Raw genomic sequence first — 12,121 nt, forward strand, 5'->3', positions numbered from 1 at the left:
ACTGAAACTAATTAATCAACCTCATGCAGTAGCTCAGGGCAGTGGTTGCTATTTGAGAGGAGCAAATAATTCATAGAAAATTAGTAACAACTCATAGTAAATTATTTGATAAATTTCACCCATCACAAATTCTCCATATACACATTACAGTGTTTTCAAATGCATTTGTAACTCAAAAATGTTCACCAAATAATTTCTACAAATAATCATGTTGAGGTTGTGATTCACTACAACTCTCAGATCCTTCTCAGCAGGGCTGCTGCGAAGCCCATTATCCCCCATTCCCTATTTGGGCAATTGGTTTTCCTTCCCTCAGTGTAGCACCTTATATTTGTCTTTGTTGAATTTCATTGTTGTCATCTATTACCCAGTTCTCCAATTTATCAAGATGCTTTTGAATTTTAGCTGTATCCTCAAAGTGTTTGCAACTCTCCCCCATCTGTAAATCTGTGTCATCTGCAAAATTGATCAGTATGCTCTCTAGTCCAACATCCAGGTCATTAATAAAGATGGGAACAACACCGGACCCAGAACAGATCCCTGTGGAACCTCACTCGAGACCTCCTTCCAATCTGACATCATTCCGTTAATAGTTACTCGTTGTTTGTGTTGTTTAACCAATTGTGCATCATTTAATGGTAGTTCCGTCAAGTCTGCATTTCTCCAGCTTACTTATCAAAATGTCATGTGGAACTATATCAAAAGCCTTGCAAAAATCCAGATATATTACGTCTAGCACGTTCCTCCATGCATCAAACCAGTTACCCTGCCAAAGAAGGAAATGAAGCTGGTTTGGCATGATTTGTTCTTAGCAAATCCATGCTGGCTGCTAGCGATTACCCCTTCATCCTCCAAGTGTTTTCAAATTGAATGTGTTATATATTGCTCTAGTAGCTTTCCAGATCGGAGTCAGACTGACTGGTCCATAATTCCCTGGCTCCTCCTTTTTAAAGATGGGCACTACATCAGGCCTTCTCCAGTCTTCCAGGACCTCTCCTGTCACCCACGGGTGTTGGAAAGATTTTTGTAGTAGGAGTGTTGAGAGACATTGAACCAGAACTGTAAATCCTTTTTATGATGGAAACCACTTCAAGCCAGGAGGTGCAGCAGCACCCCCAGAACTCCTAGTTTCAGCAACTATGCTGTCATCCATGAGCAGAGCCGTCTCATGGTGAATTGGGGCGACCGCCTCAGGCCCCGCACTTTGGGGGGCCCCACAGGAGGAAGGTGGGGAGGTGAGGCAGGAGGGCGAGCAGGGTGAGCAGGCTAACAGTGGGCAGGTACGAGGAGGAGCCGACCTACCAGAACCCCCCCTCCACCCAGCGCCTCCTGCCCACCAGCGGGAGCTGCCGATCAGCGCCTCCCCCTCCCTCTCAACATCTACCAGAGATCAGATGTGTTGCGGCGTCAGGAGGCGCTGGGGGGGGAGGATGGAAGAGGAGTGGAACTGGGTGGGGAAGAGGTGGGATGAGGCCTTGGGGGGAAATGGGTGGAGTGGGGGTTAGGCCTGGGCAGAGTCGGGGGGACCACCCCCTTGAAGATTAGAAACTCGGCGCCTATATCCACGGCCCTGCACTCCCCTAGAGATGGTCCTGTCTATGAGTTTGCAAATACTATTGCCAGTGGCTCAGAGATTTCTTCAGCTAATTCCTTCAGCACCCTAGGGGGAAAGGCATCAGGCCCCATTAACTTGAATTCATTCAAATTATTCAGAAGATCTTTGATGTGTTCTTTACTTATCCTGATCTGCATCCCCTCCCCTTTATTGTCTATAGTAACTTTGCTAGTAGCCTGATCACGTGTTATTTTTTGTGAGACTGAAACAAAGCAGGCATTGAGCAGCTCTGCCTTCCTATCATCTTCCGTTACCAGCTCACCTTCTTCACTGAGCAGCGGGCCCACACCATCCTTGATCTTTCTTTTTTGTCTGACATATTTGTAGAACCCCTTCTTGTTATCTCTAACATTTCTTGTCAACTGTAACTCATTCTTTGCCTTGGTTTTCCTGATTTCCATGCATGCTCACACTATTCCCATGTATGCTTCCTTGGTGACATGCCTCTCCTTCCATTTTCTGTATGTATCCCTTTTGGCTTTTAGATGTCTAAAAAGCTCTTTGTGGAGCCACATTGGCCTCCTGTGGCTCTTCTTATCTTTACTCTGCATAGTAATATTAGAGGCTCAACCTCAAGTATTCCATCTTTTACGAACTGCCAGCATCCTTTGACTCCTTTCTTCCTAATTGGTCTTTCCATGGGATCTTGCCTACTATTTCTCCGAGTTGGTTGAAATCTGCCTTTCTGAAGTCCAGCATCCTTGTTTTGCTGTTCTCATGTCCTCCTTTCCTTAGGATCTTGAATTCTATCAGATCATGATCACTACTTCCCACATTCCTAACCTCCTTCATATTCACAACTAATTCATCCCTGTTGGTCAACACCAGATCCAAAATGGATGGACTTCCTCAAAGTTGTCCCCTCTACAGGCTAAGGACTTGCAGGACATATGATGTTTTGGTGTAACAGTCTTCCATCAGATATCAGGGTAGTTAAAATCCCCTATTAATACTAACTCAAGTGTGTTAGCTAATCTTGTTACTTGCTTGTAAAATGCCTCATCCACTTCCTCTTCTTGATTTGGTGGCCTATAATAGACCCCCACCATAACATCACTAGTGTTCTTTTCCCTTCTTATTCTCACCCAGAGACACTCAGTAGGTCTGTCGCTTTCTTCCTCTTGGATCTTGGAGCAAGTGTATACATTCTTGACGTGTAGCATGACGCTTCCTACTTTCTTCCCTTACCTATTCTTCCGGAACAAGCTATATCCCTCAATGCTGGTACTCCGGTCATGGGAGTTGTCCCACCAAGTCTCTATAATGCCAATTAAATCATATTTTTCTTCATATTCCATGACTTCCAGTTCATCCTTCTTGGTCCCCGGACTCCTTAAATTCTTATACAGACATTGAAGATATTTTGCTGACTGACTTACTGCTTTTCTTCTTAAAAGGATGCTTTAAATCCTTTTCCCATCCATTTTATGCAATAATCACATCCATTTCATAACAAGTACCTGCACTGGACATCTGCCAGAAGAAGGCACCAGCAATTTAGCCTGGCTGCCCCCTTTCTATTCTGTGCATACTATATATTTACTGATTCCTTCCTTAAAGGAAGACAAAAAGATAACTATTCCCCACTTGGACATGTGTACCCCATGCTCCCTAAATAACTCAGGTGCCCAATAATATATGTTCAGATGAGTAATTACCAATCCCCTATGGTCACATATGAATTTAGCCAGCCCCCTACTCACGCACCCCCTAGCCTTACCAGCCTGCAGAGGCTTTGTAGCTCGTCACTATACTCTCTGCTGCAACTTTTCAAACCAAATAATCATTACCCTAGGGACAAAATCCTAGATCTGACAGAAATCTCTCTCAACTCTGATCATCAAGTCGACCCCCTTACACACTCCTAAATTATTTCTGCTGAGATGAAAAAATAATCATATCCAGTGCCTGCTCCTGAGCTGCCAAACAATTAACAAGGAGCATCATCTGGTCCCAGAGCATGTGCCTCATTCACCCTTTCCTTTGCTCCCTGCAAAGCGCCCCTCCATCCATGCCAACTAAGAGCTGCCTCACTGTTGAGGTCCAGCACTGAACCCATGAGCCAAATGCACAATATTATGCCCACACATCCAGTCACTAACTCCTGTGCCCATTTGCATGATCTTGAAGGAAGGAACAAACATGAAGAATTTAGCACGTAAACCACTGAATTATCCGCCTTAAAAGGAGGCTCCTATCTTGTATGCATTTGGTTGCTACCTTTGATAGGTTTGATTTGTTGGGCTCCAATTCTGTGCTGTGGATACAACAAATGCAATCCTGAACCAATTCACACAGGAACCCAACAATATGCTTTTTTGCCATGAACTGAACTTCTCTTCTCCAAGGTACTGAAGAACCTCAGAGTTACAAACACTAGTTACGAACTGACCAATCAACCACTCACTTCATTTGGAACCGGAAGTACGTGATCAGGAAGCAGCAGAGACAAACAAAAACAAAACAAAACCTTGCAAACAAATACAGTATAGTACTGTGTCAAATGTGAACTACTAAAAAATCAAGGGAAAGTTTAGAAAAGATTTGACAAGGTAAAAAAACTCTTTCTGTGCCTGTTTCATTTAAATTAAGAGGGTTAAAAGCAGCATTTTTCTTATGCACAGTAAAGTTTCAAATCTGAATAAAGTCAATGTTCAGTTGTAAACTTGAAAGAACCACCATAACGTCTTGTCCAGAGTTACGAACATTTCAGAGTTATGAACAACTTCCATTCCCAAGTGTTTGTAACTTGGAGGTTCTCCTGTAACTCCCTTCCCCATGAGAAAACAGTGACACCTACAATAAGCAAGTCTGTGCTGCCTTGACTAAGCAAATCCCAGCCTCCCCCCCGCCATTCTCATATATTATGACTCCTTGTCATCTTTTAATTGATTTGCTGATACTCTGCAAGTCAGGTGTCAAGTCCCTCCTACCTATTGCAGATCCATGAATTCCAAAGCCCTATCAAAATCCCTCCTTGCTTAAGCCCTTATTAACACTGATAGAGACCATCCCTTCAACCAATCCCGGCCTCTCCACATTCTTGTAGCATTATGACCCCCCCTTAACCTCTCAATTAGTTTTTTGATACTTTGAAAAACAGGGAGTCAGATTCCCATACGCCAAAGCCCTATCTAAATCCTTTCTTGCCAAACTCTTTATTAACCCTGATACAGAAGTGGAATAAATTCCCCCACACTTCCAATATACATGTGAATGTTCCAAATGCTAATTGCTTTGCATTAAGACAAAATTGGTCAATAAAAGAACTAAGCTTCCCTGGGTCTCACTGCATCCGAATGGGCTCCTCACTGGTTCCCTCCACCAACTCTTAAATTCCACCCACTCATACTTGAAAAACTGCCCACTACCAGTGAGGACCCCTGTCTGAATTGCCTCCCTTGCCCTGGACTTCATTCTTATAGGTAGTCACCACCACTAGGTAGGGAAAGAGTTCCCATAGGATTATGCTCTCATCCCTTCCCAGATCCAATGAGTACCACTCAACTTTCAGGTCTGACTCTGGAACCCCATCTTCCCTTCAAGGAAACCCTATTGCACAGACTAAAATATTGTCCAACACTCAAAAACTCCACCTATTAATTTTCCTTCAAAAAATTGGGGTCTGGCTATGACTGAGGAGGCCGCCAAGCATAAACCACCCATCCCAAAGGCACTACCTGGGATGTGAAACTAAAGATGTGCCAAGCTTGTAGTTCAGAGAAAGTAATCTTGGATGCCTTCATTCTAGCCAACTCCCCAAAGTCTCCCAGATTATTAACATGGAATAGAGATACCTATCCGTCTCTAACTTGTCTCCGGACAAGCAAACCCAATGTGTAATGAAGTCAACTCGCTTGTATCTTATTTTGAATCCACCCTTTCTGCAAACAAATGTATACCCTGGTGGCGCACCACTTGTAAGCCTGGTTTTAAGTAAGCTGTTACACCTGGGTTTTAATTACCCAGCATCAGGTGAGGAAGGGATTCATGAGCCCCTCACCCCTTGCCATGGGATGCCTCCCTGGAGGTTTGTCTCTACCGCTAGACTGTGTGAATATGAGGAAATAATTTCCCCTCTTCTGAGCAAACATGATACTCCTTCCCTGGGGCAGTTTCCTCTCTCTGCCCTACCTCAGTATGTGCTGTGAATCAGCACCCCTTGAGTGAGGTGTTCCCCAAATTCCAGGGCTGACCACCGTAAAGAGTCATCTGTTGTAGGTTGCAGACTGCCAGCTGCTGCACAAGTGCTGGATGGGGATTTTGGCAGGGATCCAACCTGCAGCGACACTGGTCTGTGCCCCAGATTCCCCAAATTCCATTTGAATCTCGGTCACAGCCACACTGCGCTGTGCCTTAACTTCCCAATTTCAGCTAGTGTGGCTGTGCAGCAAAGGTTTTTCCTGGGCTAAGAGAGGTGAGCAGATCCCTTAGGGGACTGGGGGTTGAGGATATAGCTGAGCTCCCCATCCCATTCCATATGCCGGAGCATGTACAGTGGGAGAAGGGAGCCTGGAGCAGCAACAGCCTGATCCAGAAGAGGAAAGGCAAGTGTTCCTTACAAGTTCAGGAGGACTAACTGGGCTCCCCACACCACACTATTGTGGGGGCGGGGAGAACTGGAAGGCAGGGGGACTGGCTGGGCTCCTCACACTACAGAGTAGTGAGTGACAGGTATTGGGAGGGTCAGGGGAGCTACCTGGGCTCTAACCCCACCACAGGGTGAGTGCACATGCAACTGGGGTGGGGAGTCCAATGTGGCACTTAGTAGGGAGTGGAGCAGGGGGGCTGGCTTCCCATCACACAGCTGAGTGGCCCCTTTTGGGGGAAGGAGATACAGCAGGGGCGGGCAAACTTTTTGGCCTGAGGGCCACATAGGGTTTCCAAAATTGTATAGCGGGCCAGTTAAGGGAGGCTGTGCCTCCCCAAACAGCCAGGCATGGCCCAGCCCCCACCCCCTAGCCGACTCCCCCTGCTTCTCACTCTGATGGCCACCCCCGTGAGTCCGGTCCCACCCAACGCCCCTTGTTCCTTGTTCCCAACAGCCCCTCCAGAACCCCTGCCCCATCCACCCCTCCCTGGCCCCTGACCACCCACGGACCTCCCTGACTGCTCCTCACCACCCCATCCAACCCCTCCTCTCATTCCTGACTGCCCCCCCAGAACCCCTGCCTCCATTCAACCCCCGTTCCCCACCCTCTGACCACCCTGACCCCTAGCCACACCCTCACCCCCCACCACCACCCTGGACTCCCCTGGCCTCTATCCAACCTCCCTTACAGCTGTGCCACACAGAGTACAGGACAGGCAGCCATGCCACCGCGCAGCACAGAGCACCGGGTCAGGCCACAGCTCTGCAGCTGCACTGCCCAGCAAGAGCTTGCAGCCCCGCCGCTCAGAGCATTGCGCCAGTGGCACAGTGAGCTGAGGTTGCGGGAAAGGGGGCTAGTCTCCCAGGCCAGGAGCTCAGGGGCTGGGCAGGAGGGTCCCGCGGGCTGTAGTTTGCCGACCTCTGGGATACAGCGTTGCTACGCTTCTAGATAATCCTAGACATTTTGGCTGTCAGCTTCACAGAACTTAATTTTAACATTCCAATTAGTAACATGTTTTTAATAACATTTGTCTTAAAAAAACCTTCAATGTATGTTTCTTTCATCTAAAATGTATTCAAAGTATTGAAAAAATATTCCTTCTTGTATTTACATCCTCTGATCCAAAGCCCATTAAACTCCATTAAGAGACTCCCACAGATTTTGATGTTTTAAGGTTGAAGACCACAGTTGCGATACTCCATACAGAGCCCTGAGTTCAGTGGCAAGACTCATTGACTTCAGTGAGAGTACGTTGAAATCTATATTTTCAATCTATGGTACCAGAAGCAGTGGTGGAACTTTCTAACTTTGTTTCTTCTGCTATTTCATTATAGTTAGCAGTCACTAATCTTTTCTGTAACTGTTGTTCTTCTAGGTATATTGCATGTGTCGGTTCCACTGTAGGTACGTGCACTACCACCACCAAGAGGTTTAGCAGCTCCCAAACTACTGCATAAGCCTCCTATGTAGACACCACTAAGAACAAATCCTGATTCTTGAGATGCCAATGGTTGAACTAACCAAGTAGCTCAGTCACTTCTGGAGTCTCAAAAGGCCCAACCCAGACTCCAGAATAAACAACCCCCTTTGACCATCTCAGGGCACGCCTCCTCTCTGAGTGCACTCCAGCATTTGTGTATCTACTGAGGTATGACCCCATTTCCAGGACCAATACCTAGGTGGGGACCTGTGAAGTCAAAGTCTTAAAAACTAAAACTTAACTCTAAATCTGTCTAAAATTTTGTAAACTACTCTAATCCAGTAAAACAGGTAGTATATAAAAGAAGAAGGGAAGGACTTACAATTACAAGAAATACACACTCTAGTACTCACGGGCAGTAAGAAGGAACTGAGCGGGGTCGGGGGTGGCTCCACCCTTTATACCTGCATGCAGAGGCCGCTCACAATGCCCTGACAGGTACAACCAAGTGGAGAAAAAAAATTCTCCAACAACCATGCAATGGGTGCACACACATCTACAGTGGAATGGGCAGGTCCAATCACTCGAAGAACTATGCAATTAATCTTGCATTATTAAGTGTGAGTTAAAATACTCATAGTGCATTTAAAACAATCTTTTAAAATTAAGATTATAAAATATATAATTACTGACATCCCTAGAGCAGCAAGCATCACATACAGGCTTGTTCAAATAAGTGACATCAACACTAAAAGGGTTTTTTGTTTATATAAGATGTAAACAAACAGAACCATGTTTTCAGGCAACAAAGGTGCAACAAAGGATGCACTTGTGCACGAAGAATCCCACATTTGCATGAGGAAAACAGGTATTTGCACATTAATGAGAACTTGTGCAAATGTGGAGGTTTGCATGTGCAAAGGGAACACATTCATTTTGGTGGGAGTACCCATTACACTCTTGTTTGAAAACATAGCCCATGTCTTGAGAAGAAACATTCTAACGATATAAGAAAATAACAAATCTGCAACAGTTCAATAAAAGAAGCTAAACAAACACACTCTGTTATCCTACTTTCTGATATCACCAGAACCTCACAATGGAATTATATCGCTGTATGCAGGGCTGTTTTTCTTTTTTTAAATTATTAAAGATAGATCTGCTGTGACCTTGTAGATGGCACCAGGCTTGGCAGCAGATGGCCAATGAGTTTGGTGGCTTCTACAGTTAATCCAGCTCCTTTCAATTTTCTTTCTCCAGGATTTGATATGGATGATGCTGGTATGGTGCCTGCCCACCAGTAAACTGCATGTGGTCTTCTACAGCCCATCTTTCTCTCTTCAATGAATGCTGTGAGGAGGAGGTTTGGCCTCCTAAGAATACCAGTTCAAGGACGGCAGAAATTTGCCTCCTGACCACAGAGATTCACGCAACATTCTATATCAGGGTTAAAAGGGGCTGTCAGCAGGAGTGGGGTTGATATTCATGTTCCCAACTGATGACTTGAGCATTTTTTAGAAGATTTACAATGCCGATACATACAAACGTGCTATAGATGTCAGAAAAACATATAACAGATAATGTACATGGCTATAATTATAGGTGCAATATAAAAAGCAGCTATCATTCAGTGAAACACAAAACATGGTATTCAAACCAAATACCGCACCAACAGAGCCTGTAATCTCCCCTAACTTGAGCTGTTAGGCTGACAGAAATCAGAGCCATACACCAGCACAGTTTCTAAACTCTTCAGGGCTGTAGCCTTTTGCAGAGCTAACGATTAAAACACACACATTCACATGCTCCACAACGTTGGTCTAGGAATAAAGTGTACAATGTATAGGAAATGGAGTGTCTACATACATTCTACAGAAAAGATGTATTTAAGGATTTATAAACTCTTCATGCTCTCCTGTAATATCTGCATCAGAGTACATCTGTACAAGGGTTCGGTCTTCTGTCCCAGATTCTACCTTCCTTCTTGTGCTTTAACACTTACAGAATTCGTAAAATCCATCCCCACAGCCCAATACTGTATTCTGAACTATGAAAACTCCATAAAGTCCTGTACATTCCTTGACTAAGAGTAAGCTACAAAACACATGCCCCAAAGTTTTGACCAACTGCCAACTAAATTTGTAAAAAAAGATTTTTCAAAGATCAAAACACTTAGTTTTTAAACTTATTTATTCAGAATACCATGCCTGATTATTTTGGGGAAATTTCACATTACTTTTCCCTGGAAATATAGCAATTTTGAGAAATTTCGGCTGAAAAAAATACTGGGCTTATAAGAGAAAATTTGGTAGAAAGAGAAAGGATGATCTTGTGGTGAAGGCACTGACCTGAAATTCATGAAATCTGAGTTTTGTTCTTCGCTCTTCTACAGACTTCCTGTATGATGATGGCAAATCACTTATTAGCTGTGTGCCTCAGTTCCTCTCTGCAAAACAGGGATAGTAATGCTTCCCTACCTAACATGAGGCTGAATGGCAATATTAATTCAATGTTTGTGAAGCCCTCAGATGCTACAAGTGCCACAGAAAACCAATAAACTTTATCTACAAAAACTTTGCTGTTTCAGTAATATGCTCATCAGCTAGAGAAAGCACAATTCTCTATTTTTTTAAATTATATGTGCTTTTGATGTTAGCTTATTGTTCAAGGTTTTGTTCAGATTAGGTATTCTCTTGTTTTATAACTGCCACCATTTTGATTATAGCTATCTACTTGTACATTCTGAAACAGAGAGAAAGGGGAAATCAAGGAGGACGAAAAGTTAAAAGCCTTTCCAATTTCTATTTTTCAACAGTGTTTCAAAGAGCACAATGTGTGATCATAACTTCCTTAAGTTTGATGGGAACTACACACATGCATCCTAAGGAAAATATATCCCCAAGACAATAAAGCCACCTCCAAAGCTATGAAGTATGTAATATGTCCAAGAACTTTGCAAAACCCAATAGAGTTCATGTTTGCCTGCAGCAGGTCCTTTCTGATGGTATTTATTGTTAAAAAATCAAGTCAGTAGTCAAAGTCTGAGCCTGCAGCAGGGCAAAAGTAGTGTGATTGGCATTTATCCACTACCAAATGCATAATATGCAATAGTTTAAAATGTACTTACAGTATATGGATTCAGTGTACTATATTTACTTTTCTTAAAATATTTTTGTCATAAACAGACAGTTACGGGTTAATGCCTCTTTCATCTGTAAAGAGTTAAGAAGTTCACCTAGCCTAGCTGACACCTGATCAGAGGAACCAATGGGGGAACAAGATGTTTCAAAAGGAAGGAGGGAAGTTCCCTTTGTCTTGGTCAGTTTCAGCTGGAGTGGAAAAGATCAAGGAACCAGCCTCTTATCAGAGTAGTAAGTTTTAGAAAAGAATAAATAGGTTTATATTTATTTTCCTTTGTGACTTTGTCTTTGTGCAATTAGAGGAATAATCAAATTGGGAATTCTTTTGTGTACTGAGTTTTGCACAGGGGAACATCCTCTGTGTTTTGAATCTGTTGTCTGTGAGAGTAGCTGGTATGCTAATCTCTCCCAGAGGTTGTTTTCTTTCACCTTTCTTTTCTTTAATAAAAAGTCTTATTTTTAAGAACCTGATTGATTTTTCCTTGTGTTAGAATCCAAGGGGATTGGATCCGGACTCACCAGGAATTGGTGGGGGAAAGGATGGGGGATGGTTAAATTCTCCTTGTGTTAAGATCCAAGGGGTTGGATTGGTGTTCACCAGGAAATTGGTGAAGTCTCTCAAGACTACCCAGGGAAGGAGTTAGTACTTGGGAGTGGTGGCAGCAAAACCAGATCTAAGCTGGTAATTCAGTTTAGGGGTTCACAGGTCCTCATATCTGTACTCTAAAGTCCAGAGTGGGGGTGAAACCTATGACAATTTTAATTTTCTCAATGTTGAACACCTGTGTTATTATTACATTGAAGTAACTAACTCATTCTAATGCGGGGATTTGAGCTGTTATAAAAAGATACAATAGACTTCTTTATGGTCAGAACAGAATGTGTTTTCTACACTCATTCCCCCTTGGAAACAAAACCCACAATATTTCATCAATATATATGTCCTCAGAAATTTAGCAAGTAATTTGGGCGGCAGAAGGAGTGCAAAGTATTAGAAGGTTGGCTTGGCATATATTCATGACTTCACTACTGCAACGTATTGTGATCATCCCAACCTCACAGCAATCAACTTTCCTATCACAATGTACCACCCTGTGTTGTCTAAGTATATTTGACTAAGCTTTCTATTTGCATTCATGATAATAAGATAATTTTGATTAACTTAGTAATTAATAATGAAGTGTTTTGTTTTAGTTTCACTTTTCCTGGAAACTTGGTAAACAGAAAAAAAACATAACTAAGGTTCTGAGGATTGGTGTAATTAAGGAAAGGACATAGTGAGGATACATATATACAGTTATTTTTAGACAAATCCACAAGATAGATATAATGAAAAATAAAGGTATGTGCTGAA

The 12,121-nt window shown here is 43.3% G+C and overlaps 1 protein-coding gene across 6 annotated transcripts in view; it reads right to left on the minus strand.

Moving 5' to 3' along the window:
• DACH2 (dachshund family transcription factor 2) overlaps nucleotides 1-12,121 on the minus strand; it is a 492,287-nt gene that overhangs the window by 469,229 nt on the left and 10,937 nt on the right. Inside the window, exon 1 of one of the 6 annotated variants that reach the window (XM_039489731.1) lies at nucleotides 9,976-10,001. The exons of the other annotated variants lie outside the window; for them this stretch is intronic. Within the exon in view, the coding sequence (XP_039345665.1) occupies nucleotides 9,976-9,986 (11 nt within the window). The 5' untranslated portion in view covers nucleotides 9,987-10,001. Of the gene's footprint in view, nucleotides 1-9,975; nucleotides 10,002-12,121 lie in introns of those variants that run through there. 6 annotated transcript variants of the gene reach the window in all.

Source organism: Mauremys reevesii, linkage group 9 (assembly GCF_016161935.1).
Source record: "Mauremys reevesii isolate NIE-2019 linkage group 9, ASM1616193v1, whole genome shotgun sequence".
NCBI classification, from domain to species: domain Eukaryota; kingdom Metazoa; phylum Chordata; order Testudines; family Geoemydidae; genus Mauremys; species Mauremys reevesii.